This window comes from Felis catus, chromosome X (genome assembly GCF_018350175.1).
Source record: "Felis catus isolate Fca126 chromosome X, F.catus_Fca126_mat1.0, whole genome shotgun sequence".
In the NCBI taxonomy this organism is placed as follows: domain Eukaryota; kingdom Metazoa; phylum Chordata; class Mammalia; order Carnivora; family Felidae; genus Felis; species Felis catus.
In genome coordinates, this window is record NC_058386.1 from 26,079,424 (window position 1) to 26,107,274 (window position 27,851).

At 43.5% G+C, this 27,851-nt stretch overlaps 1 protein-coding gene across 11 annotated transcripts in view; it reads left to right on the forward strand.

The window, feature by feature from the left end:
* Positions 1-27,851, forward strand: part of LOC109496468 — a 348,709-nt gene that overhangs the window by 191,449 nt on the left and 129,409 nt on the right. For 10 of the 11 annotated variants that reach the window (XM_023248808.2, XM_045050324.1, XM_045050325.1 and 7 more), the window contains one exon: positions 23,502-23,657. In XM_023248808.2, the coding sequence (XP_023104576.2) occupies positions 23,502-23,657 (156 nt within the window). Of the gene's footprint in view, positions 1-23,501; positions 23,658-27,851 lie in introns of those variants that run through there. The other variant, XR_006592830.1, reaches the window with a different exon arrangement.

The window sequence follows — 27,851 nt, forward strand, 5'->3', positions numbered from 1 at the left end:
AGATCCAAACCCTGTCCCGTTTGACCCCAGTGCTGGAGTGTTCCTGCTGGCCCATGGGGCCTTTCTTAAACGTCACTACTTGCTGTTAGCTTATGTAAGCATGATCAGGCCCCCAGCAAACAGGCTCAAACCTCCAAGGTCACATGAAACCAATGTGAATCAGGGAGTCGATGTTTTTATTTCATAGAGCTATGTAGTTGGTCAAAGAGCATATATTTGTGTTCGCTCTTGAATCGATGAATGAGTTGAAGAAATTGATTTTTTAATTGCTTAGTTGGCCTGGCTGTTTTGCATTCTTCATGACCATGTGATGTTTCACGTCCCTTCACATGGGTATCCCGTAGTTTAGGAGGGAAGGACGATGTCAGTGGAAATCACTGTGTACAGCCGAGTATCGTAGCAAAAAGAAAGAAGAATTTGTCAAAAGAGGCTCAATAATTCCTCTTTACCTGCGGAAACTACCTGGTACGCCTTCAAATACTTGGCGGCTAAGCCAGGAGAATCTCCAAGATTCTCCCGCCGCTCCCACGTCGACCTGGTCGGTACCCAGCCCTTCACTGAAACCCTTCTCCGACCCCGACACGGCCCCCATTCAGTGGCACAGGGGTTGGCGACCTCTTTTCTGGAAAGGGCCAGAGAGTAAACGCTTCCGACTTGGCGGGCAGCGATGTGATCGCTGTTGCAGCTACTCAACTCTGTTGTTGGAACACAAAAGTGGCCACAGACGGTATATAAACAGGGGCGTGTGACTGGGTTCCAGTAAAATTGCAGTCATTATAAGAAGGCGGCAGCCCAGATTTGGTTTGCTAGCAGTGGTTTACTCAGTCCTGCATGAATAAATAACGTGGTGTTTCTTGAAATCTGTGTGATGAATGGAGAAGAGCGTTCATTCATACCTCACACTTCACCAAAGAACTCACTTAAAAGTCCCCAGTGAAATTCTCATTGTTTTACCCCCAAGTCTCCTTTGGCCTCCCGGAGCCCCTGGTCTCTTTCCTCTCTCCCTTTCCACCAGAGACCCCAGTGCTCCTCGAAGCATTTCAATTCTTCCTTAAAACTCGCAAGCCCCATTAAACCATTAACGATATCCAGTGTTCTTTAAAAGCCGTGTGAGGGCTATTATTGGTGGATCGTGGCCCTCGAAGGTCTCACTCTCTACCCCAAGATTGCCTGAAAAATACGATGGCCGGTAATCACACGAAAAAGAGTTGTATGTCATCAATCGTCAGGGATCACAGATTTAAAGCTCAGTCGGGAACCACTGCGCACACTCTCTCGGACGACTAAAAGAAAAAAGCTTGTAAAATTTTACAGCCACTTTGGAGACCTGTTTGACGGTTCTTTAATAAACATATATCTACCGTATGGCTCAGCCACTGTACCCTTTCTATTTACCCAAGAGAAATGAAACCATATATCCACAGAAAGACCTGGACATGGCATGTGCGTAGCGGCTTTACTCACAGCAGCCCAAGTCGGGAAGCAGGCCAGATGTTTCTCAACAGCAAAATGAGAGAACAACTGTGCTGCGTTCACATCGTGAGATACGAGGCAGCAATAAAAAAGGAATGAACCGCAGCTGTGCGCTGGACCTTCCCCCCCCCCCCCCAGAAGTTACCTGCTGAAGCTTTAATCCTCATCGCGATGGGACTTGTTCAAAGTTTGGTCTCTTGGCCCTGCACACGGGAGGTAGAGTCATGACAGGGGAGCGTTCATAAATGGAATTCGTGTACTTACAAGAAGAAACCTGAGATGGTGTTTCTCGGCCAAGTGAAGACACAGCAAGAAGTCAGCCAACCTGCAGACTAGGAGGAGGGCTCTCGCCACACAGGAGATCTGCTGGCCCCTTGATCTTGCACTTTCCAGCCTCTAGATCTACGAAAGGTAAATATTTATTGTTCAAGCCACCCAACCTATGGGGTTTTTTTGCTTGACTAAGACAACTACCGGTACACACAACGGCATAAATGATTGTCAAAAACATTAGGCTAACCGTAAGAAGGTGGATGCAAAGAAAAGAGGACGTACCGTATGACTCCTTCCTGTGAAATTCTAAACAGACAAAATTAATCTCTGAACGTACAAGTGAGATTAGTGGTTGCCTCTTAGGTGAGATATGAGGATTGGCTAAAAGACAGCGTGAGGGATCTTTCTGGGGTGATGGAAATATCGTGGATCTTCACATACATGTGTTAAACTTATTGAACGGTATGCTTAAGATCTGAATGTTGCCTTGTACATAAATTTTACCTCAATACAAAAACAATACAAATATTTTAGCTACCTGCCATTTTTAAAGCCCCAAGGTGACTGCTGGAGTGCCAGCCATCACATATCCGTTCCAGATAGTGAAAAGGAGAATGAATGGAAAGGTAAAAGGACAAAGGACCCATGTAGACTATCCATTCATTCTCACAGAGACTTAAAGTCTCATCCACAACTTGCACTTAATGCTCATGGGGCAACCCTAGCTACGAGAGAAGGGGGAAAACGGACACATGTAGTATTTGGACAAGCACCTTTCAGATTAAAATCTGTGTTTGTAGTAACAAGAAGAAGGGGAGAATGGATGTTGGCTATCCATTGGTAGGTTTACCCATGCCACAAAAAAAGTGTATACACACACACACACACACACACACACACACAATATCTTACACAATTTCAGGGGATTCACGGACCCTCACTGGATCCCATTTTATCTGAATGCTCTCGTGAAAAAACCACTGATCTAGGGAGTTTGAGCAACCAGTTATTATTAAGCACATTAATGACAAGCTCGCAAATGGCAGGTTCACACAGAATGGGCATTCAGTAGACACAGGATTGCTTCACATATGCCACGCTTACACCTGGAGTCAATTTTGTCGCCTAGGTCGCCCAAAGCCTGCAATTTAGTAAATAGCCTGTTCTGAATTGAGCGTTCTTTCATTCTTTCGCCTTCTAAACTACATAGTATGCGGACGTAGGAAGATGGGCCTCTTAAGTGTACATTTTACTTACACACTTGATTTGATGACATTAGTTTGCAGGTGTCTCTACTTCAATTAATTGCATATTGGTAAAATCCATAATTTCAACTCCGTCCAAAACTGAAGCCTCCAAATGATAGTCTCTTCAATATAATTATTCCACATGAGTTGGAGTGCTGACAAAATGTTGTCCTTTATTTTTTTTTTAAATAATGGCTTCAAGTATGTTCAAGATTAGATAACAGAGAAATGTCAACAAGATATGCAAAATATGAAATGAAAATAATCAGATGAAAACTTGGTATCTGTATCTAATTTTGCCTCCACAGACACACAGACTCTTGTTCCATATGCAACTAGGTTACAGGCGCTCAGTGTCCTACATAGTTCTTCAGCCTGATTGGAAGAACAAAAGAAAGTGCCTTCAAAAAGCCCAGACAAACGCACAATATTTTTGCTGACCGGTAAGTTAGAGGTTGATCTGTAAAAACACGCTGACTTCCTTTTACTGTAATAGGAAAAATTGGAAAGAGAAACATAAAATAAATAAGTTGGGCATTTCCTCCACGAGATGGAACGTGAAAAATATCATTTTATCATGGAATCGTTCCCTGACACCGCACCACACGGCGGAATTAACATTTCATGTCCTACCATAATGAACGTAGTTCGGTTTTTTGTGCACCTGGTCACTGGTGGGGACTTTACAGGTCGCGTCTCTGTGGCCACCTGGATAATGGCTCCCTCAGGGCCCAACACCTGGAATCTACAAATGCTACTTACAGGGCAAAGAGGATCTTGCACATTTTATCAAGGATGGAGAGGGAGAGGTGATCCTGGATTATGTGGGTGCGTCCACTGAAGTCAAAAGAGTCCTTTAAGAGAAAAGGTGATGTGAAGGATCAACCAGAGAGAGATGTGAAGACGCTATTCTGCTGGCTTTGAAGACGGAACAATCCATGAGCCCGAGAAGGCAGTGAATTCTGGCAGGCTCTAGAAGCTGAAAGAGAATAAATTTGTGATGATTTGTTACGGCAGCGGTAGTTTACTATTATACTTTCTAATGTCGAAACTACTCTGGACGAATGGTATGACAGCTACGACACACACACAGTGAAGAAAATGAGATATAAAGAGAGGGAAGGAAAGAAGCAAATGTCCCGCATGAGGTAATGACAGACAAAGTGACTTGAAGCCCCCAGACCATTGTTGTCTCTTATACTGGCTCATATGAACCATTAGGCACATTTCACGAAGCCTTATCCACAAAGTTTCTCCCTCTGTTTGAAAAGAAGCAGGTCATAGTGTCTCATGTTACATGCATTTCAAAGGGCAGGTATTTTGGGGCGCCTGGGTGGCTCAGTCGGTGAAGCGTCCGACTTCGGCTCAGGTCACGATCTCGCGGTCCGTGAGTTCGAGCCCCGCGTCGGGCTCCGGGCTGATGGCTCGGAGCCTGGAGCCTGCTTCCGATTCTGTGTTGCCCTCTCTCTCTGCCCCTCCCCTGTTTGTGCTCTGTCTCTCTCTGTCTCAAAAATAAATAAACTGTAAAAACAAAAAAAATTAAAAAAAAACAAAGGGCAAGTATTTGTTCTAAACAATGAGCTGACTGAATCAAATGTTGGTAGGCCCTGGTCTGTTTCCACAAGGGGGCTTTTATATTCCGGATTAAACTCCTTTGCACCTGTAGGTATGGGAAATATCGTTACAAAGCAGCTGCGAAGAATGGATTCCAAGAGTGGCCACCATTAATGAAATCATGGCACATTCATGAAGGAGTCCAGTCTCTGCCTGAAGGTGTGATAATTCTGCAAACCTCCTTTGTAGCAGACATGTGATATGGTCACCCGGGCTTCGTAAAAGCTCCTCTCTTGCTAGCTAAATTGAAATTCAAAAGGAATTTTCCAGAAACACCTCATTTGGGATTGTCCAGTTGACCCCTTGAACAACATGGCTTTGAACGGCACGAGTCCACTTATCATAGGTTTTTTTAAATAAGCGCATCGGAGAAATTTGTGGAGATTTCGTGACAATTTGAAAACGCTAGCAGATGAACCATGTAGCCTAGAAATAGATACAGAAAAAGAAAGGGGGTATGTCATGAATGCATGAAACGTATGCAGATGCTAGTCTATTTTATCATTTACTGCTGTAAAATATATGCAAAGCTAGTATACAAAGTTAAAACTTGTCAAAATGGCTGCACACGCTTACAGACCATACAAGGTGCCATTTACAGTCGAGAAATGTAAACAAACGTAAAGATGCACTATTAAACCCTAACTGCATAAAATTAACCGTAGTACACGGTATGCTGCTGTAGTAATTCCGTAGCCACCTCCCGTTTCTGTCGCTGTGAGCTCGAGTGTTGCAAGTATCTGTTTAAAACAGTGTGATGCTAATCATCTCTGTGTGAGCAGTTTGTCTCCGCAGTAAATTGCATATTGCAGTGAAAAGTGATCTCTCGCGGTTCTCACATATTTTTCATCACGTTTAGTGCAATGCCATAAGCCTTGGATAACACCAGGGGACCCTTACAAGGTGCCACCAGTGATGCTGCAAGTGCTCCGAGGAAGCAGAGGAAAGTCGTGACATTACAAGAAAAGGTTGAATTGCTTGGTACGTACCACAGATTGGGGTCTGCAACTGCGGTTGCCCCACCAGTTCAAGATGAAGGAATCCAGCATTAAGGACCATTGTAAGAAAAAAGGTGGGGGGAGGAAATACATGAAGCCATCACTGCGGCTGCACCAGCAGGCACGAAAACCTTGCATTTTTGGCACAATACCTTTTTGTCTTGTATTGAAAATGCAGCTGCTTTGAGGGTACAGAATTGCTATAAGACAAAGCAGGAAAGAATATCCAATGGAAAAAAGACAGTCTCTTTAACAAATGGTGCTGGGAGAACTGGACAGCAACATGCAGAAGACTGAAACTACACCACTTTCTCACACCATTCACAAAAATAAACTCAAAATGGATAAAGGACCTGAATGTGAGACAGGAAACCATCAAAACTCTAGAGGAGAAAGCAGGAAAAGACCTCTCTGACCTCAGCCGTAGCAGTTTCTTACTCGACACATCCCCAAAGGCAAGGGAATTCAAAGCAAAAATGAACTATTGGGACCTCATGAAGATAAAAAGCTTCTGCACAGCAAAGGAAACAATCAACAAAACTAAAAGGCAACCGACGGAATGGGAAAAGATATTTGCAAATGACATATCAGACAGAGGGCTAGTATCCAAAATCTGTAAAGAGCTCACCAAACTCCACACCCGAAAAAGAAATAATCCAGTGTATAAATGGGCAGAAGACATGAATAGACACTTCTCTAAAGAAGACATCCAGATGGCCAACAGGCACCTGAAAAGATTCTCAACGTCGCTCCTCTTCAGGGAAATACAAATCAAAACCACACTCAGATATCACCTCACGCCAGTCAGAGTGGCCAAAATGAACAAATCAGGAGACGATAGATGCCGGAGAGGATGTGGAGAAACGGGAACCCTCTTGCACTGTTGGTGGGAATGCAAACTGGCACAGCCGCTCTGGAAAACAGTGTGGAGGTTCCTCAAAAAATTAAAAATAGACCTACCCTATGACCCAGCAATAGCACTGCTAGGAATTTTCCCAAGGGATACAGGAGTACTGATGCATAGGGGCACTTGTACCCCAATGTTTCTAGCAGCACTCTCAACAATAGCCAAGTTGTGGAAAGAGCCTAAATGTCCATCAACTGACGAATGGATAAAGAAATTGTGGTTTATATACACAATGGAATACTACTTGGCAATGAGAAAGAATGAAATCTGGCCTTTTGTAGCAACGTGGATGGAACTGGAACGTGTTATGCTAAGTGAAATAAGTCATACAGAGAAGGACAGATTCCATATGCTTTCACTCTTGTGTGGATCCTGGGAAACTTAACAGAAGACCATGGGGGAGGGGAAGGGGAAAAAAAGTTACAGAGAGGGAAGGAGGCAAACTGTAAGAGATTCTTAAAAACAGAATACACTGAGGGTTGATGGGGGGTGGGAGGGAGGGGAAAGTGGTGATGGGCATGCAGGAGGGCACCTATTGGGATGAGGACTGGGTGTTGTATGGAAACCAATTTGACAATAAATTTCATATTAAAAAAAAAGAAAAGCCTACTTATAGATTCTAATATGATTTGAGGGGCGCCCGGGTGGTTCAATTGATTCAGCAAACGACTTCAGCTCAGGTCGTGATCTCACAGTTTGTGGGTTCGAGCCCCGCATCGGGCTCTGTCCTGACAACTCAGAGCCTGAAGTCCGCTTCGGATTCTGTGTCTCCCTCTCTCTCTGCCCCTCCCTGGCTCGCATTCTGTCTCCCTTTCTCTCAAAAATAAATAAATGTTAAAAAGTTAAAAATAATAATAATTTGGAGAAAAAGTGAAGTCATTATATGACAACCTAAAGGAAAAGGAAGGAGAAGGATGTAAAGGTGGAGAATTTATTACCAGCAAAGGGTGGGTTGATAATTTTAGAAAGTGGTCTGGCTTAAAAAATGTCAAGATAACAGGAGAAGTAGGTTCTGTCGACCAAGAGGCAGCAGACAGGTTCCCAGACGCCATTAAGAAAATCATTGAGGAGAAAGGATATCTGCCTGAACAGGTTTTTATTTTTATTTTTTTTTCAATGTTTATTTATTTTTGGGACAGAGAGAGACAGAACATGAACGGGGGAGGGGCAGAGAGAGGGGGAGACACAGAATCGGAAACAGGCTCCAGGCTCCGAGCCATCAGCCCAGAGCCTGACGCGGGGCTCGAACTCACGGACCGCGAGATCGTGACTTGGCTGAAGTCGGACGCTTAACCGACTGCGCCACCCAGGCGCCCCTGAACAGGTTTTTAATGCAAAGTACTCCATTCTGAAAAAAAAAAAAAAAAGCCACAAAGAATATTTATTAGTAAGGAAGAGACGCGAGGACCAGGACTGAAGGCAGGAAGGGATAGACTAACTCCTGTTTTGTGCACATGCAGTCGGGTTTCTGGTCAGGGCTGTCCTCATCTATAAAGGTGCTAACCCCCAAGCCTTGAACGGCAAACCTAAACACCAGATGCCAGTCTCTGAGTTGTACGAGAAGGCCTGGACAATGAGAACACTTTTTCTGGATTGCTTCCATCGATGCTTGTCCCTAAAGTCAAAAAGTGCCCTGCCGGTAAGGCACTGCCTTTTGAAGTTCTTTTCATATTGGCCAGTGCGCCCCTGGCCACCGAGGACCCCATGAGTTCAACACCAAAGGCATCAAAATGGTTGCCCCCAAACACAATTTCTCTAATTCAGACTCTAGATCAGGGGGTCATGAGGACCTTTAAAGCTCGTGACGCACGTACTCCGTGGGAAGGACTATCAATGCTACGGAAGGGAACCCCAACAGAGAGAACACCAGGAAAGTCTGGAAGGATTACAACATTGAAGATGCCATCGCGGTTACCGAAAAAGCCACGAAAGCCATCAGCCCGAGACGGTAAATTCCTACTAGAGAACACTGTGCCCAGACGTTTTGCGTGACTTCGCAGGATTTACACAGAGCCAGTCCAGGAAATCATGAAAGAGGCTGTGGCTGTGGCAAAAAGGTGGCGGGTGGGGGGAGGGTAAAGCGTGTCAAGCTCTGGGGCTTGGGGAAGTTCAAGAGCAAGGAGACATCACACCAGAGGAATTAACAAGAGACCACTTGCTGGAGATGAGTGCGTCCAAACCAGTGCCAGCCGATGAGGAAGGAAGAAGACACAGAGGGAGCGGTGCCAGGCTGCCAGAAGGGTTTCAGTCGTTCGGAAGTGCTTTTGACTTCTTGTACACCGTGGACCCTCCTGTGATACGGGCACTGCAGCAAAAGCACACGGTGAAAGGATTGGGACCGTTTGAAAACGTTTTCAGGTGTTCCCAGAGACATGAAGAAGCAGAAACGTCAGACGGAAATTGCCACTTATTTCTATGAAGCTCTACTGAGTGTGCCTGACTCCCATGCCTCTCATTTCACTACCCCCCCCCCGCCTTCCGCCTCTGTCACCTCTGACACAGCAAGACCACCCTCCTCTTCCTCCTCCTCCCCAGCCCACTCCTGAGGACACCAAGGATGAAGACCTTTATGTGATCCACTGCCACTTAATGAGCAGGAAGTCATCATCCTACTGCATAGTTAAGAAACTTACCTGTTGTCGGGGCGCCTGGGTGGCACAGTCGGTTAAGCGTCTGACTTCAGCCAGGTCACGATCTCGCGGTCCGTGAGTTCGAGCCCCGCGTCAGGCTCTGGGCTGATGGCTCAGAGCCTGGAGCCTGTTTCCGATTCTGTGTCTCCCTCTCTCTCTGCCCCTCCCCCGTTCATGCTCTGTCTCTCTCTGTCCCAAAAATAAATAAACGTTGAAAAAAAAATTTAAAAAAAAAAGAAACTTACCTGTTGTGTAGGTGCGTGAGGCTCTTTTGTATGAAAATCTAACAAGTGTACAGCAAGAAGTGTAGGGGGCGTCTTGTGTCATGGCCATGATCATTGCCTACGTGTAGAGCATCGTGTGTAAGGCTTGTGGGGGAAGCGGTTAGCCTGCCCTTACACAGAAATAAGGCGAGTGATATTTCATACACGATAATGCATTCGTTTTCTTACCGTTTCCCTCCTTTGTTTTCAAAGAGTTACATCAACATACAGTATGCCTCTCGTGATTGGAGAGACGTATCAGCCTATCATCACAGGCGAGTGGCTTTTTAAAACAAGTAACGATGTTTCCACAATTGTATTGCGAATATGACTGGAATACTGCAGGCCATAAAAATTCTCTGACGATTCATTCATCTTGTAAGCAGAACATAAACTTCTAATATTGACAAATAAATGCAGTACTGCGTTTTCTCTTCTTTATGATTTTCTTAATAATGTTTTCCTTTTTCTAGCTTACTTTAACCTAAGAATACAGTAAATTCTACATATAACATACAAGATATGTGTTAATCGACTCTTTATGTTATCGGTAAGGCTTCTGGTCAAGAGTACGCTGTGAGGAATAAAGTTTTGGGGGACTCCAAAATCACATACGGATTTTCAACCGCACGGGGAGTCGGCACCCCTAACTCACGTGTTGTTCAAGGGTCAAATATGTTTATAATGTATGAGAAGTGATGAATTAAAAGATGGTTTTGTAAATTTCAAAAGCATAGAATGAAGCAAATAATTAAAAAGTAAAATATTTCGACTAACCATGATAATTGTTATCTGCCCAATGTGTATGGTGGCAGAGGTGATTATTTCAAAGTCTCTGGAAAGTTCTGGATTTGGTGAAAGATGACCAGATCGTTTAATTTAATCTTTGTTCAGGTGAAATTTTTTCCTTTAAACCAAAATTTCTTTTTTATGTATTATATATATATTTATATGTATATATAAATATATATATTATTTATTTATTATATATATCTTATATATTTTTTTTATATATTCGATATTCTTTTATATATTTTATATATATATATATATATATATATATGAGGTATAATAGACACAAAACGTTATACCGGTTTCAGATGAGCAATATAATGATTTGATATTTGTGCACACTGTGGAATAATTACCACAGTGAGTCTAGTTTTCCCCATCACCATAAAAAGTTACATAATATGCAATACAATATTGTTGGCTATAGTCATCATGCTGTACGTTACCTCTGCCTGACTTACTTATTTTAGACTGGAAGTGTGTACCTCCTGACTCCCTTCTCCCATTTCACCCACCTCCAAACCCCTCCACAATGGCAATCACCAGTCTCTTCTCTGCATCTTTGAGTTTTGTTTTGCTTGTTCATTTGTGTGTTTTTTACATATCACATATAAGTGAAATCATATGGCATTTATCTTTCCCTGTGTGACTTATTTCCTTGAACATAATGCCCCGAAGGTCTCTCCATGTTGTTACAAATAGCAAGATCTCATTCTTTTTTTGGCTGAGTAGTATTCCTGTGGGTGCGTGTGTGTGTGTGTGTGTGTGTGTGTGTGAGTGTGAGTCTGTGTACTACATTTTTAATGCATTCATTTATTGATGGACACTTAGGTTGCTTCCGTGTTTTGGCTGTTGTAAATAATGCTGCAGTAGACATAGGGCACATATAGCCTTTTGATTCAGTGTTTTTGTTGTCTTTGGGTGAATACCTAGAAATGGAATTGCTGGATGCTACGGTAGTTGATTATTAGTATTTTATTTATTTTTATTTATATTCAAGTTAGTTAACATACAGTGTAGCCTTGGCTTCAGGGGTAGAACCCAGTGATTCATCTCTTACGTGACACCCAGCGTTCATCCCAACAAGTGCCCCCTTAATGCCCATCACCCATTTAACCCACATGATTAGTTTTTTTTTAATTTTTTTTTAACGTTTATTTATTTTTGAGACAGAGAGAGAGACAGAGCATGAATGGCGGGGGAGGAGCAGAGAGAGAGGGAGACACAGAATCGGAAGCAGGCTCCAGGCTCTGAGCCATCAGCCCAGAGCCCGACGCGGGGCTCGAACTCACGGACTGCGAGATCGCGAGATCGTGTCCTGAGCTGAAGTTGGACGCTTCACCGACTGAGCCACCCAGGCGCCCCACATGATTAGTTTTTTTGAGAGACTTCCATACAGTTGTCCACAGTGGCTGAGCCAATTTAAATTCCCATGAACAGTGCACAAAGGTTCCTTTTTCTCCATATTCTCACCCACACTTGTTGTTTGTGTTTTTGATAACAGCCGTTCTGATGTGAGTGAGGTGATTTCTCCCTGTGGTTTTGGTTTGCATTTCCCTGATGAGGAGTGACGTTGAGCATCTTTTCATGTGTCTATTGGCCATCTGGATGTCTTCTTTGGAAAAATGTCTGTTTAGGTCCTCTGCCCATTTGTTAATGGGATTTTTTAAAATTTTATTTATTTATTTATTTATTTTGAAATCTACACCATCCCTTTATTTTTTTTTCATTTTTTTAATAATTTACATCCAAATTAGTTAGCACGTGGTGCAACAATTGGATTTTTACTATAGAGTTCTATGAGGTTTTTTAATGTGTTGTGAATAATAACCCTTTTTGAATATATAATTTGCAAATATCTTCTTCCGTTATGTAGGTTGCCTTTTTCTTTTGTTGGTGGTTTCATTTTCTATGCAGAAGCCTTTTAATGTAGTTCCAGTTGTTTATTTTTGCTTTTGTTGCCTTTGCTTTGGTGTCAAATCCAAAGACTTGTCACCAAGACTGATGCCAAGGAGCCTATTGCCTGTATTTTCTACTAGGAGTTTTATGGTTTCAGGACTGACATTCAAGTCTTTAATGCATTTTGAGTTCATTTTTGTGTACCTTGTAAGATAGTGGTCCAAGGGTGCCTGGGTGGCTCAGTCGGTTAAGCTTCTGACTTTGGCTCAGGTCATGATCTCGTGGTTTGTGAGTTTGCGCCCCACGATCAGGCTCTGTGCTGACAGCTCAGAGCCTGGAGCCTGCTTCAGGTTCTTTGTTTCCCTTTGTCTCTGCCCCTCCCCCTCTCATGCTCTGTCTCTGACTCTCTCTCAAAAATAAACATTCAGGGACCCCTGGGTGGCGCAGTCGGTTAAGCGTCCGACTTCAGCCAGGTCACGATCTCACGGTCCGTGAGTTCGAGCCCCGCGTCAGGCTCTGGGCTGATGGCTCAGAGCCTGGACCCTGTTTCCGATTCTGTGTCTCCCTCTCTCTCTGCCCCTCCCCCGTTCATGCTCTGTCTCTCTCTGTCCCAAAAATAAATAAACGTTGAAAAAAAAATTTAAAAAATAAACATTCAAAAAAAGATAGTGGTCCAGTTTCATTCTTTTACATGGGGCTGTCCAGTTTTCCCAACACCGTCTACATTTTTACCTATTGTGTATTCTTGCCTCCTTTCTTGTCAGTTAATTAATCGTATATGCAGGGATTAATTTCTGGAGTCTCTGTTCTATTCCATTGGTCTATTTGTCTGTTTTTATGCCAGTCCCATACTGTTTTGGTAACTAGAGCTAGGTAAAATGGTTTGAAATCAAGGAGCCTGGTACCTCCAGGTTTGTCCTTTAACTATTTGAGATTTTTGGGGATTGCATGTACATTTTAGGATTGTTTGTACTATTTCTGTGAAAAATGTCTTTGGAATTTCCGTAGGGATTGCACTGAATCTGTAGAGAGCTTTGGGTAGTGTGGACATTTTAGCAAGATTCTTCCAGTCCATGAGCATGGATATATTTTCGTTTATTTCTGTCTTCTTCAATTTCTTTTATCAGCGTCCTGTAGTTTTTAGTATATAGGTATTTTACCTCCTTGGTTACATTTATCTCTAGTTATTTTATTGTTTTTGATGTAATCGTAAATGAGATTGTTTTCTTAATTTCTCTTTCTGATAGTTTGTTGTTACTGTATAAAATGCAATCGATTTTTGTATACTGATTTTATATCTTGCAACTCTGTTGAATTTGTTTATGCTCACAGTTTTTGGTAGAGTTGTTGGGGTTTTCTACATATAAAATCATGTTGATTATGAATACTAAGAGTTTTACTTCTTCCTTTCCATTTTAGATGACTTTTGTTTCTTTTTCTTGCTTTATTACTCTGACTAGGACTTCCAAGGCTGCGTTGAATAAAAGTGGAAAGAGGAGGCATCCTTGTGTTCTTTCTGATCTCAGAGAAAAACCTTCTAGCTTTTCGCTGTTAAGTATGATCTTAGCCGTGGGCTTGCCCTTTATGGCCTTTATTATGTTGAGATATATTCTTTCTTATTTAAATTCAAGTTAGTTAACATACAGTGTACTCTTGCCTTCAGGAGTAGAACCCAGTGATTCATCTCTTACACATGACACCCAGTGCCAGACCCAAAAAGTGCCCTCCTTAATGTCCATCATCCATTTAACCCATCCCTCCAGCCACCTTCCCTCCAGCAATCCTCAGTTTGTTCTCTGTATTTAAGAGTCTCTTATGGTTTGCCTCCCTCTCTGTTTTTATCTTTTTTATATACCTTCTTTCTTGAGAATCTTATCATAAATGGATGTTGAATTTTAGTAAATGCTTTTTCTGCATCTCTGCAGATGATCGTGGGATTTTTAGCCTTCATTTTGTTAATGTGGTGTATCATGTTGATTGATTTCACATGTTGAACCACCCTTGCATCCCTGGAATGAATCCCACTTGATGATGGTACATGATCTTTTTCACATAGTGTTGAATTCAGTGGACTTTCTGAGGATTTTTACCTAATGTTGATCAGGGATATTAGTCTGTGGTTTTTCCTTTTGGGGGATATCCTTATCTGATTTTGGTATCATGCCGACCTCGTAAAATGAGTCTGGCAGCATTTACTCCTCTTCAAGAATTTTTGGAAAAGTTTGAGAAGAACAGTTGAGGAAGGAGAGTCCCCGGGAAGGCTGAGTCCCTGGCTAAGGAGCTGTAGATCACAGACAGATGGAGCCCTTCTCTTCCGGTGTGATTTCGATCATGGCCATTTCCAACGCCTTTGAACTGGAATTCGTTGCTGGGTTGGGCTACCATAAATTTGCACGTCCCTCTCAGGGAGACGTGGCCTTAAGAGATGACATTATTCTGTCACAGGAGGAGCCTGTAATTCATCACTGGTTTTTCCAGTTTGTGCCATCCACAGGGATTCAGGACACTGAGTTGCTGCTCTCTGAATGGAGGAACCTGCACGCTTTCTTTGGTCCTCCTGTGCCTGCCCTCCGTCCATCTATGGCCAGAACCGTGAGCACGATTTGCATAAAGGGAACTGTGAGTCTGTGCCCCATGACACCTGGCTGCCCAAGAAACGTTCCAGGTGTGAATGCTGGCATGGGCAGCTTCACTGCTTTCCTCAGACATTTCTCCCACAGGGTGGTAAAGCACATTGTCCCCTCTTTTGCCCTTTTAGGTGGCCACGTGATGGGTGAGCACTTCCTGGTTTCCCGGACTCCAGAATCAACACTGTCTTCGGGCCCTACTTTTTTTGCTAACTGGCATCTGCCTTGCTGTACAAAGTTACGGGTAATGAACGCCTGCGTGCAATATTGGTCATGCAGATTTCATGACCTGCAAAGGCTGTCCCTCCAATGTCCTAACTGAGAGATGACCATTTGTTAGTTGCTTCGAAATAGTGATCAGATTTTCATACCGGTCCCTCACATTTCCTTAAAATACCAACTACTTTCCTCTCCCTGCCCTCTCCAAAGAAACTTCTTTTAGACAAAGTCAGCCATATCTACGTTGTGACCAAGTTCTATGTTCCTGATACATGTATTTCTGCCAAGGGCTTCTTCTTCTTATTTTCCTTTAACCCATTGAATCTGTCTTCAGATTATTCAAGACTACCCCTAAGGTGGAAGTGAGGATAAAGCTTTGAGTAGAGCTCATCAAAATCAACTAAGTCCTCATCCTTTAAAAGAAAGTAAAGGAAGTCCCTTAAGGGAGCAAACGAGAGGACAGGGGGCAGATATTAGAGGCAAGGAACAGGATGCTGAAGTATTGGAAGTGTGTGTGTGTGTGTGTGTGTGTGTGTGTGTGTGTGGGCGCGCGCGCGCGCACCAAGGAGAATAGATAGAAAAGAGGAAGCAAATGGGAGAGATGATGGAAAAAATAAAATGCATTAGTTGGTTGATCATTAGAGAGGCCTGAGGAGCCAGTTAAAAAGGTAAGTTGAGGGGCGCCTGGGTGGCGCAGTCGGTTAAGCGTCCGACTTCAGCCAGGTCACGATCTCGCGGCCCGTGAGTTCGAGCCCCGCGTCGGGCTCTGGGCTGATCGCTCGGAGCCTGGAGCCTGTTTCCGATTCTGTGTCTCCCTCTCTCTCTGCCCCTCCCCCGTTCATGCTCTGTCTCTCTCTGTCCCAAAAATAAATAAAAAACGTTGAAAAAAAAATTAAAAAAAAAAAAAGGTAAGTTGAAAGGCAAGTTTCTATCACGTATAGAAAGCCGTAGAGGACAAGGACATCCTTTTATTTTCTCAATGCATTGTGAAAAGGATAAAGTCTCTTTGGAAAAAAAAATTCTAAGTTTCCCCAAGAAGAGAGCTTAATAAATTATGTTTTCTCCATACTTTGAAAGTATTTTCACTGTTGTAAAAGAGAAAATGTCCACAATATATTTAGTTGTAAACCAGGTGATAAAACTATGTAAGACCCATTTTTAAAACACATCGTGTGTATGAGTACGCCCAGTAAAAATGGGAAATGTATTGAAAAAAAGAAGCTTGAGACGAGCAGATATTACATCATGCAATGTCTAGTAGAAATCACCACTGAAGCTGTCTGGTCCTGGACTTTTGTTTGTTGGTAGGTGTTTGATTACTGACTCAATCGCGTGGTGATGATTGGTCTGTTCAGATTTTCTCTTTCTTCATCATTCAGTCCGGGAAGATGGTATGTTTGTAGGAAGTCACCCTTTCTGCAGCAGGCCCACAGGAGTGTTCCAACCTGGGGTGCACCTGCTCACCAGGCTTAGCAGGGCCGAGTTTCAGAGAAACACAGGGGCAGGGTAAGCAGTGTTAGCAAGATGTAGGGAGAGTGCAAAAATGGCATCCACTGTCACCTCCATCCCCGAGTGAGCTCCAGTAGAGCCCTGCCCCTCAGCAGCCGCGTTAGGTTTAGCCAATGAATAGCCTTTGCATATGCACTAGGCACTTTTCAACCTGCTATGTTATGCAGGGGGACCCTGGGCAAGTGAGTTTGTGTGCAAGCCCTTTAAGAGCAGAATCTCAGTTCCCTACAGCCCTTTGGATCTTCTAGACGTAAGGCCCATTGGTTTTCAAAGCCAGATATTTGGGGGGGGGGGGGGCTTGTCTTTCCAGTGCAGGTCCAGGGGTTGCGGTGCCCCCGATACGGGGCTCAAACCCCTTGGCAGTGCCTGATATGGGGCTCAAACCCCTTGGTCCTCAGGGATACATTCCATATTTGTAAGATGCCTCCCCCTTGTGGGTAGCTGCCCTGGGGGCGAGGTCTTTTGCTGTGGAAGAGCTGTTTAGGTCCTCCTCCGGTCTTTTGCGGAGAGAATTGTTCTGGATGTAGCTGTAGTTGGGGTGTGTTCATGGGAAGAAGCAAGTTTCAGGGTCTTCCTGTGCCACCAGGTTGAACCACCCCTTCTCCAAGTGAAATTTATAACCTCCCCTGTCCGAACAATGTGGACAGTTTAGTGGCTGTGTTTCAAGAAGTCAATGACACATCAGCAGAGATCATTTTAAAGGCTTGCAGAAAAGCATTTAGAGATGGCTGGTAAAATAGTGACATCTTGTGGTAAGAATTAGCAACAAAATTCCAAACGTTCAGAAAAGGGAAGACCGGGAAGCCAAGTAAAATGGGGGAGAAAAACAACCACCACAAACACTCCAAAAACAAAAACAAAAACAAAAAACAAACAAACAAAAAACCTTATTAAATCTCTGGTTTTTTTACTTATTTTTTATTTTTTTTAATATATGAAATTTATTGTCAAATTGGTTTCCATACAACACCCAGTGCTCATCCCAAAAGATGCCCTCTTCAATGCCCATCACCTACCCTTCCCTCCCTCCCACCCCCCACCAACCCTCAGTTCTCAGTTTTTAAGAGTCTCTTATGCTTTGGCTCTCTCCCACTCTAACCTCATTTTTTTTCCTTCCCCTCCCCCATGGGTTTCTGTTAAGTTTCTCAGGATCCACATAAGAGTGAAACCATATGGTATCTGTCTTTCTCTGTATGGCTTATTTCACTTAGCATCACACGTTCCAGTTCCATCCACGTTGCTACAAAGGGCCATATTTTGTTCTTTCTCATGGCCACATAGTACTCCATTGTGTACATAAACCACAATTTCTTTATCCATTCGTCAGTTGATGGACATTTAGGCAAATGATGGACATTTCCACAATTTGGCTATTGTTGAGAGTGCTGCTAGAAACATTGGGGTACAAGTGCCCCTATGCATCAGCACCCCTGTATCCCTTGGGTAAATTCCTAGCAGTGCTATTGCTGGGTCATAGGGTAGGTCTATTTTTAATTTTTTGAGGAACCTCCACACTGTTTTCCAGAGCGGCTGTGCCAGTTTGCATTCCCACCAACAGTGCAAGAGGGTTCCCGTTTCTTCACATCCTCTCCGGCATCTATAGTCTCCTGATTTGTTCATTTTGGCCACTCTGACTGGCGTGAGGTGATATCTGAGTGTGGTTTTGATTGGTATTTCCCTGAAGAGGAGCGACATTGAGCATCTTTTCATGTGCCTGTTGGCCATCTGGATGTCTTCTTTAGAGAAGTGTCTATTCATGTTTTCTGCCCATTTCTTCACTGGGTTATTTGTTTTTCAGGTGTGGAGTTTGGTGAGCTTCTTATTAGATTTTGGATACTAGCCCTTTGTCTGATATGTCATTTGCAAATATCTTTTCCCATTCCGTCGGTTGCCTTTTAGTTTTGTTGATTGTTTCCTTTGCTGTGCAGAAGCTTTTTATCTTCATGAGGTTCCAATAGTTCATTTTTGCTTTGAATTCCCTTGCCTTTGGAGATGTGTCCAGTAAGAAATTGCTGCGGCTGAGGTCAGAGAGGTCTTTTCCTGCTTTCTCCTCTAGGGTTTTGATGGTTTCCTGTCTCACGTTCAGGTCCTTTATCCATTTTGAGTTTATTTTTGTGAATGGTGTGAGAAAGTGGTCTAGTTTCAACCTTCTGCATGTTGCTGTCCAGTTCTCCCAGCACCATTTGTTAAAGAGACTGTCTTTTTTCCATTGGATATTCTTTCCTGCTTTGTCAAAGATTAGTTGGCCATACGTTTGTGGGTCTAGTTCTGGGGTTTCTATTCTATTCCATTGGTCTATGTGTCTGTTTTTGTGCCAACACCATGCTGTCTTGATGATTCCAGCTTGGTAGTAGAGGCTAAAGTCTGGGATTGGGATGCTTCCTGCTTTGGTCTTCTTCTTCAAAATTACTTTGGCTATTCGGGGCCTTTTGTGGTTCCATATGAATTTTAGGATTGCTTGTTCTAGCTTCGAGAAGAATGCTGGTGCAATTTTGATTGGGATTGCATTGAATGTGTACATAGCTTTGGGTAGTATTGACATTTTGACAATATTTATTCTTCCAACCCATGAGCACGGAATGTTTTTCCATTTCTTTATATCTTCTTCAATTACCTTCATAAGCTTTCTATAGTTTTCAGCATACAGATCTTGTACATCTTTGGTTAGATTTATTCCTAGGTATTTTATGCTTCTTGGTGCAATTGTGAATGGGATCAGTTTCTTTATTTGTCTTTCTGTTGTTTCATTATTAGTGTATAAGAATGCAAGTGATTTCTGTACATTGATTTTGTATCCTGCAACTTTGCTGAATTCCTGTATCAGTTCTAGCAGACTTTTGGTGGAGTCTATCGGGTTCTCCAAGTATATTATCATGTCATCTGCAAAAAGTGAAAGCTTAACTTCATCTTTGCCAATTTTGATGCCTTTGATTTCCTTTTGTTGTCTGATTGCTGATGCTAGAACCTCCAACACTATGTTAAACAACAGCAGTGAGAGTGGACATCCCTGTCGTGTTCCTGATCTCAGGGAAAAAGCTCTCACTTTTTCCCCATTGAGGGTGATATTAGCTGTGGGCTTTTCATAAATGGCTTTGATGATCTTTAAGTATGTTCCTTCTATCCCGACTTTCTCAAGGGTTTTTATTAAGAAAGGTTGCTGAATTTTGTCAAATGCTTTTTCTGCATCGATTGACAGGATCATATGGTTCTTATCTTTTCTTTTGTTAATGTGATGTATCACATTGATTGATCTGCGAATGTTGAACCAGCCCTGCAGCCCAGGAATGAATCCCACTTGATCATGCTGAATAATTTTTTTATAATCTGTTGAATTCGATTTGCTAGTATCTTATTGAGAATTTTTGCATCCATATTCATCATGGATATTGGCCTGTACTCCTTTTTACTGGGTCTCTGTCTGGTTTAGGAATCAAAGTAATACTGGCTTCATAGAATGAGTCTGGAAGTTTTCCTTCCCTTTCTATTTTTTGGAATAGCTTGAGAAGGATACGTATTACCTCTGCTTTAAATGTCTGGTAGAATTCCCCAGGGAAGCCACCTGGTCCTGGACTCTTATTTGTTGGCAGATTTTTGATGATTGATTCAATTTCTTCGCTGGTTATGGGTCTGTTCAAGCTTTCTGTTTCCTCCTGTTTGAGTTTTGGAAGTGTGTGGGTGCTTAGGAATTTGTCCATTTCTTCCAGGTTGTCCAGTTTGTTGGCATATAATTTTTCATAGTATTCCCTGATAATTGCTTGTATTTCTGAGGGATTGGTTGTAATAATTCCATTTTCATTCATGATTTTATCTATTTGGGTCATCTCCCTTTTCTTTTTGAGAAGCCTGGCTAGAGGTTTGTCAATTTTGTTTATTTTTTCAAAAACCCAACTCTTGGTTTCGTTGATCTGCTCTACAGTTTTTTTAGATTCTATATTGTTTATTTCTGCTCTGATCTTTATTATTTCTCTTCTTCTGCTGGATTTAGGGTGTCTTTGCTGCTCTGCTTCTATTTCCTTTAGGTGTGCTGTTAGATTTTGTATTTGGAATTTTTCTTGTTTCTGGAGATAGGCCTGGATTGCGATGTATTTTCCTCTCAGGACTGCCTTTGCTGCATCCCAAAACGTTTGGGTCGTTGTATTTTCATTTTCACTTGTTTCCATATATTTTTAAATTTCTTCTCTAATTGCCTGGTTGACCCATTCATTCTTTAGTAGGGTGTTCTTTAACCTCCATGCTTTTGGAGGTTTTCCAGACTTTTTCCTGTGGTTGATTTCAAGCTTCATCGCATTGTGGTCTGAAAGTATGCATGGTATGATCTCAATTCTTGTATACTTATGAAGGGCTGTTTTGTGACCCAGTATGCGATCTATCTTGGAGAATGTTCCATATGCACTCGAGAAGAAAGTGTATTCTGTTGCTTGGGATGCAGAGTTCTAAATACATCTGTCAAGTCCATCTGATCCAATGTATCATTCAGGGCCCTTGTTTCTTTATTGACCATGTGTCTAGATGATCTATCCATTGTTGTAAGTGGGGTATTAAAGTTCCCTGCAATTACCACAATCTTGTCAATAAGGTTGCTTATGTTTGTGATTAATTGTTTTATATATTTGGGGGCTCCCGTATTCGGCGCATAGACATTTATACTTGTTAGGTCTTCTTGATGGATAGACCCTGTAATTATTATATAATGCCCTTCTTTATCTCTTGTTCCAGCCTTTAATTTAAAGTCTAGTTTGTCTGATATAAGTATGGCTACTCCAGCTCTCTTTTGACTTCCGGTAGCATGATAAATAGTTCTCCATCCCCTCTCTTTCAATCTTAAATCTTTGTTTTTGAAGATAAAGTGAATTTGTTTCATTTTGGCTGTGGGCTTTGAGAAAAAATTCTCGGTTTTGCCTTCTAACTGTATTTCCCATACCAATAGAGACAAAGGAGTCTAAATTGAGAAAATAAAACCCTGCTTATAGAAATAAGTAGGGCATTGCAAACATTTCCTTCTGTAAACTCGGCACTTAAAAATATTTAGGGGCCCCTGGGTGGCTCACTCGGTTAAGCGTCCAACTCCTGGCTTCTGCTCGGGTCACGATCTCACAGTACCTGAGTCCGAGCCCCGTGTCAGGCTCTGCGCTGGCAGCGTGGAGCCCGCTTGGGATTCTCTCTCTCCCTCTCTCTCTGCCCACCCCCACTCGCACTGTCTCTGTCTCTCTCAAAATAAATACATACACTTTAAAAAATGACAAAGAAAACTTAAAAACTAAGCCAAAAATATTTACATTTGAAAGTCCTGTAGCGCGAAAGACTGGGTTTTTTTTTAACTTTAAATGAAAAGAAAGGGTGCCCGTGTTCCTTCTCCTGACCCCAGCAGTCAGCCACAAGCGGGTAGACAGTACATGCCTTCTGTGTCCCTGATATCTGTCTCTGACTGCAGAATGAGTCCTGCCTGTACAGCATAAGGCTGCAAACGCCTGAAAGCTAACACCCCCAATGAGCTGCTTTCAGTCCCGAGTGAGGTCCCAAAGGAATAAATGGCTCAGTTTTGTAAACCGTCAGTGAGACAGTTCCGGGTCGCGTTCTCCATGGTCTCTCGGGGGGTCCCCGGCAGGACTGGACAGTTTGCCACAGCAGTGTCTTGCTCGTCAACGCACCTTTCTTTTCTTTTTTTTCCGAACTCCTTCACCATGCCTCCTGGGGTCACCAAGTCATAAACTCATGCCCCCAAATCATGGTTGCAGGGTTATCCTTTGGAGGAATCCGAGCAAGTCTAGTGATCTATCCATGCTGCATACGCATGGACAAGTGTGTTATTCACAAAATACCAAAATGAAAAGGCCAAGATGAGTCTAGGGCATTTTGGTTCTTACTGCAACCATAAAGCCTGAAATTCCCCTTGTGGGCTTTCTCTTTGTGGAAATGGAAGTTCAATGTAGGGAAATTGCCTCAGTAAGGAAAGAGGGCACTTCCCCTCTGGGGCTTTTGTATCCATACTTAAATCCCTGCAAGAAAACTTGAACTGGGTGCTAAAAGCTGGTTGTACCAATTGATTTTCTAATCGGTTGGGAGATAATAGATTAAGATTCCATACATGAAGACCCAATAATTAGAGATATGTTTTATAAAACATGTTGATCCATTAAGAGTTTTTTCTTTTCTAGTGATCAATTTAATTAACTCTTTTTCAATTCTTTCGAGTGCATGTGAGAAGCAGAGACACCAGTGAGTATCTCAGTATTTTATACAAAACAGGTCCCAATGCAGGAGGTGATATACACGAAGTGTGGGAAGGGGGGGCAGTAAGGCTAGTCGCACTTTGACCATCAATCACATGTAAATTTCAACCCCCGGGGCCGCAACTTTGCATCGAGTCAATTTATTCCCACCTGATGGCAATGTAGGGGCAAAGAAAAAAAGCTGTTTTATATTGGCATGCTGAAAATTGCAAAATAAATCTCAAATGTATTCACCTGAACTCTTGGTCACAAACAAGTCAAATGTGCTAACTACGGCAAGTGACTAATAGCACTTCATACACCAAGTGATGTGGGTAGAGTCATGTTTTTATTTCCCTTTACTAGAAAACCATTTCCAGGTCAATTACTCATCTCCTCAGGTGGTAGATTCATGAAGTTTAATAATCATTAAACTAAAGGAAAAGATTTATCTGCCCCAAGTTTCAGAATAAATGCTTTTCTTGCAATCACCGTGTGTTCTAATATCTAATCCCCGTCTTGAAATCTACGCATGTCTCCCACTTCATCGCACTTCCGAGCCCCAAAGTTTCTTTACACCCGGAGGTATAATGATATCAATAGTGTGTCACATACATTGTTTTGTCCAATCCCTGTAAGACTGTGACATCATGATAATGATAGACATTTTACAGGTGGCAACGCTGAATCTTTAGGAAGCTTGTCCACAGTCTGATCTGTCTGACTGAAAAATCAAGCTCTTCCTTGGGGCATCAGCCAGCCATTGCTGCCTAATAAGCAATCACAAGATCTCAATGGTATTCAACACTAACCGTTTATTTTTCACCCTTCCACATCCTAGGTGAAGTTGCCCAATCGATCTTGGTCGGGCTTAACCAGACGGCTCCAAGCTGCGGGTGGGATCCCGCTCTGCCTCACACATCCGTCCACCTCCTCGGGCCACTGGACAGACTGGCGGGACCACGGTCTTCCCACGGTGATGACAGAGGCGCAGAGGGTAAGCCGAACACGCCGGGCCTCGTGAGGCCCAAACTGGCAACCGGTAGAGTGTTCTTTCCATCCACATCCCGCCGACCAAAGCCCGTTGTGTGGCCAAGCTCAGAGTTAAGGGGCGTGAAAGTATATCCCTCTTTCACCGAAAAAGGACGTGCAAAGTTACACGGCAGACGAGCGTGGACACAGGGAAGGGTGAGATACTGGAAACAGGCATTCAGCATGTCCCAGTCACTCTGTCACTGGGCTCCCATAGGGGTACAGTCTTTCGTAAATACTGTCACGTGTGTGTGTTTGTAGTGAGGTCACGAATGAGCTATCGTTCTGACATGCTTCGGGGTAGGGAAAGCATATCTACTGTGATCAGCGAACCCGGCGTGGGTGAAGGATCTCTCAGAGAAAGAAAGGAGAGCTTCAGAACTAACCAGGACTGGGAACCCGAGGGCATTCTAGTCAAAGAAAATGGCATTCACATAGGACCAGTGGTCTTCAAGAAGGGGTAAAGAGTCTGGGTCCCCTACGAGTAAAGAGCAGTGGGAGAAAGCTTGGAAAACGAAGCATAGAACAAGTAATCAGTGATCTTGAGTGTCAGGACCTAGAATTTGGATTTTATAAGATCATAAGAGCGCTTCGATGCAGGGAAATGATGGAAGTCAGAACCGAGAGATCCTTCACCCACGTCGGGTTCGCTGGGCAGGGCCCCTCAGAGCCCCGAAACAGGCAACTGTCTCTTGGACGCTCCTTACTCTCGCCTCCAGTCATGCCCGTCCAGTCTGTTTCTCCTGTCCCCATGACAAAATATCCCGTCCCTGTAGCCCGCCCTCCCTAAACCCCACCCTCCGCCCTTCTTTTTGGAAATCGTTATTTACTTATTGTGAGAGGCGCGGAGCGAGAGCATGAGCAGGGGAGGGGCAGAGAGAGAGAATCCCAAGCCTGATGCGGGGCTCGATCTCCTGGGGTGAACCGTGAGATCGTGACCCGAGCCAAAACCCGGAGTCAGAGCCTCCGCCGACTGAGCCACCCAGGCGCCACCGCTCTGCATTTCAAGGCTGAACTATCAGACAGCTCGCACCCCTGAGGTAGTGACAGCCGAATAAGTTGAACAGGCATCCCTGGGTGCAGGCCACGTGTGCTTACTACATAGCCGCTGTCAACAAAATTTTCCGCAGTAAAACTCCTGTATCTTCTAATGAACTCACGAGTGTAGGAACAAACGACAGAGGTACTGTGCTATTATCCCCTTATTATTGGTCAAAGAAGACTAATAACGTTATTCCCTGTCAACTGTTATTAGTTCATATGGGAGAAGGGGCAGGAAAGAGGCGAACCGACCTGTTCCCTGGGTCTCCTCGTGACGCCCTGGTGGCCTCTGAAGTTCTTCCTCAGCTGCTCTAGGTACCGAGGAACACGGTTTGAAAACCTGTCAATGAACTCTCTTGCCAGGAATGTCTGGTGGGTCCTGTCGTTTTTCACATCACACCTCCGTGAAAGCATGAGGCTACCTTGGTGCCAGGGCCTCTGTGATGTGATCTGAGACGCATGGGAAGTATTTTTCCCTTTCAGTCTGCCACGGCGTCTGCTTATCTGCCAATGTACCACCCCTTTGGTCCAGGGCATCTTCTTGTCCAGAAGTCACTTTGTTGTTTTTTTTTTTTTTTAATTTTTTTTTCAACGTTTATTTATTTTTGGGACAGAGAGAGACAGAGCATGAACGGGGGAGGGGCAGAGAGAGAGGGAGACACAGAATCGGAAACAGGCTCCAGGCTCTGAGCCATCAGCCCAGAGCCCAACGCGGGGCTCGAACTCACGGACCGCGAGATCGTGACCTGGCCGAAGTCGGACGCTTAACCGACTGCGCCACCCAGGCGCCCCTAGAAGTCACTTTGAAAAGTGTAAAATCTCTTTAGAGAAACAACCTGTCAGTCTGTGAATATCTTAGCTTGAATAGGGATTTGGGGACAGCCTTGGGACAGCACATGTAGGTGGGGTAAGAACTGTAAGGCCTGGATATGCGAGGGGCCCGGTGAAGAGGGGTCAGAAGAAGCGGGGGTGGGGGGTGAAGTAAACAGAAAAAAAGGAGATATAAGTGGAAAGGTGAGGAGAACTCAAAACAGGCGAGTCTCGTCTGAGAAATACTTTTTCACTCATGAGCCCGGGCATCTTGTATGTAGAGGTCATGTTCTCTGAACCCAGACGCTTCAGGAAGTTCGTTTCCCTCTGCTTCTGTGGGGAAAGCCTGGTAGGTGAGCTTCCTTTGGAGTCCCCGCTCATTGTGGGATTTGCTGTAATTCTGATTGATCCAGAGCTCACGTCGTCCATTTCAAACCGTATGGTTTTGAAGTGAATTGCCGCAAAATTGCTTATTTCATATTTTTCATAGATGCTGGGAAGGAGAAGTGGGACAAAATGGGCATAGTTTGGGCTTATCTGCTAGCTGTGTTACCTTTTCTAACGGCTATCGTGTGGTCAGTGGTCAACTGTCCCCTCCTCAAGAGCAAAAAGATACAGAATTCGTTGAATTCCTCTTGGACTCGAACATTCTAGCAGGTAGCAGGTAGTTGCTGAAAAAGTACAAATTCGTAAGACATAAAAAGAATTTTAACGTTTCCTGTAAAATTCTGTAGGACTTTACTGAGAGCTTCCAGTGTATTTGTTTAACTCAGTTCAGCAAATAAGCATTGCCTTTTTTCATGCCGGGCACTGTGCTGACAAAAGCAGAGATAAATGGGACATTCTGTCTGTACTCAACATGCTCCAAGTCTAAGGGAGGAAGACAGAGATACGAATGACTGTATTACCGTGTGCAAGGCGCCACATCCGAGGGACAAAGAGAGCCGTGTGGGAATAAGCAAGTGAAGGAGTGGTCTAGTCAGGCTTCCAGCGAGAGGGAGAAAGGTAGGTCAGGGGCGGAATTTTGGCTAAGGTGAGCCTTGAAAAGCCCCTGGAGACTTGGAGCTGGAGAAAGGTGTGATTAGATCAGCTGTCTCAAAAAAGCACTCAGGCAGGGAAAAAGCAGTCGAACTACTTAAGAGATTCTTGCAATCAATCACTCAAGAACTGTTAAAAGAGACCAAATAAAATGTGGAGCCTGGGGACAGAGGAGGGACTTCCTCTAGGTGACCTCAGGAGGTGGAAATAATGAAAGCTTCGTACTCGAACGAGAGGTTTATAAAAGGCAACTACTTTTTTCACATGTATGAGAAACCCAAAATTTTCCCCTTCCTGTCGTGCATTGTGGAAGTTGCCGTGCTGGTAACTGCTCCCTCTAACTAAGAAAGAAACCGAGAAGCCCTTCCTCGGGAATAGTCAAGCACCTGCTAAGGATGAGGCGTTAGTCCCCGGTCACTGGAGGACTCACATTCCCATTTGAAACGGAACGACTGGGGTATTTTCCAAGGAAATCCTTATTTGAAATAGCTGCCCTTGTGGCGTGCATAAGAGAAGGTTCAGTTCGGGCTTACATGTCTTTGTACCATGGTCAATTTCTGAGACTCACTTTGTCACACAAGTACTATGCAAAACATTTTAAAAGCGGGGAGAGAATAAAATGTTGGCATTCCGGGATTAGTGCTGGATATCATGTAGTGGGTAAAGATTAACAGTGGTAGTGAGATGTCACCCCATCAATTAAGAGCCCATTATTGGGGTCATCCGGGTGGCTCAGTCAGTTGAGCATCCAACTCTTGAATTCAGCTCAAGTCATGATCTCATGGTTCATGGGTTTGAGCCCCACATCGCTATCGGCACAGAGCCTGCTTGGGATTCTCTCTCTCCCTCTCTCTCGGCCCCTCCCCTGCTCTCGTGCTCGCGTTCTCTCTAAAAATAAATAAATAAGCATTGTTAAAAAGCACCCAGTATTGAATGCCAGTGCCCAGAGGTCTACCTGACATCGAGTAGTACTCAGAGAATATCTGATGGATGAATAAATGAAGAAACAGGAAAAGTAGATATCAAGAATACATAAATTAGTTTCTCGTGATATTTGTCTCTGAAATGGTAAGAAAATACTAATGCCCCGCCTTGTGTGGTTGCAGTAAAAAAGCATAATAAATATTTTGTCATATCCTGTGGGGTTTTTTCCCCATTTCCATTTTCTGACGTTCAAACCACTGCTCACTTCCACCAGAAGTGGGAACATGCTTCCGTTTTTAGAATAGCATATGGATTGACTTTTCCCCCTTCTTGTATCTTGGGGGAG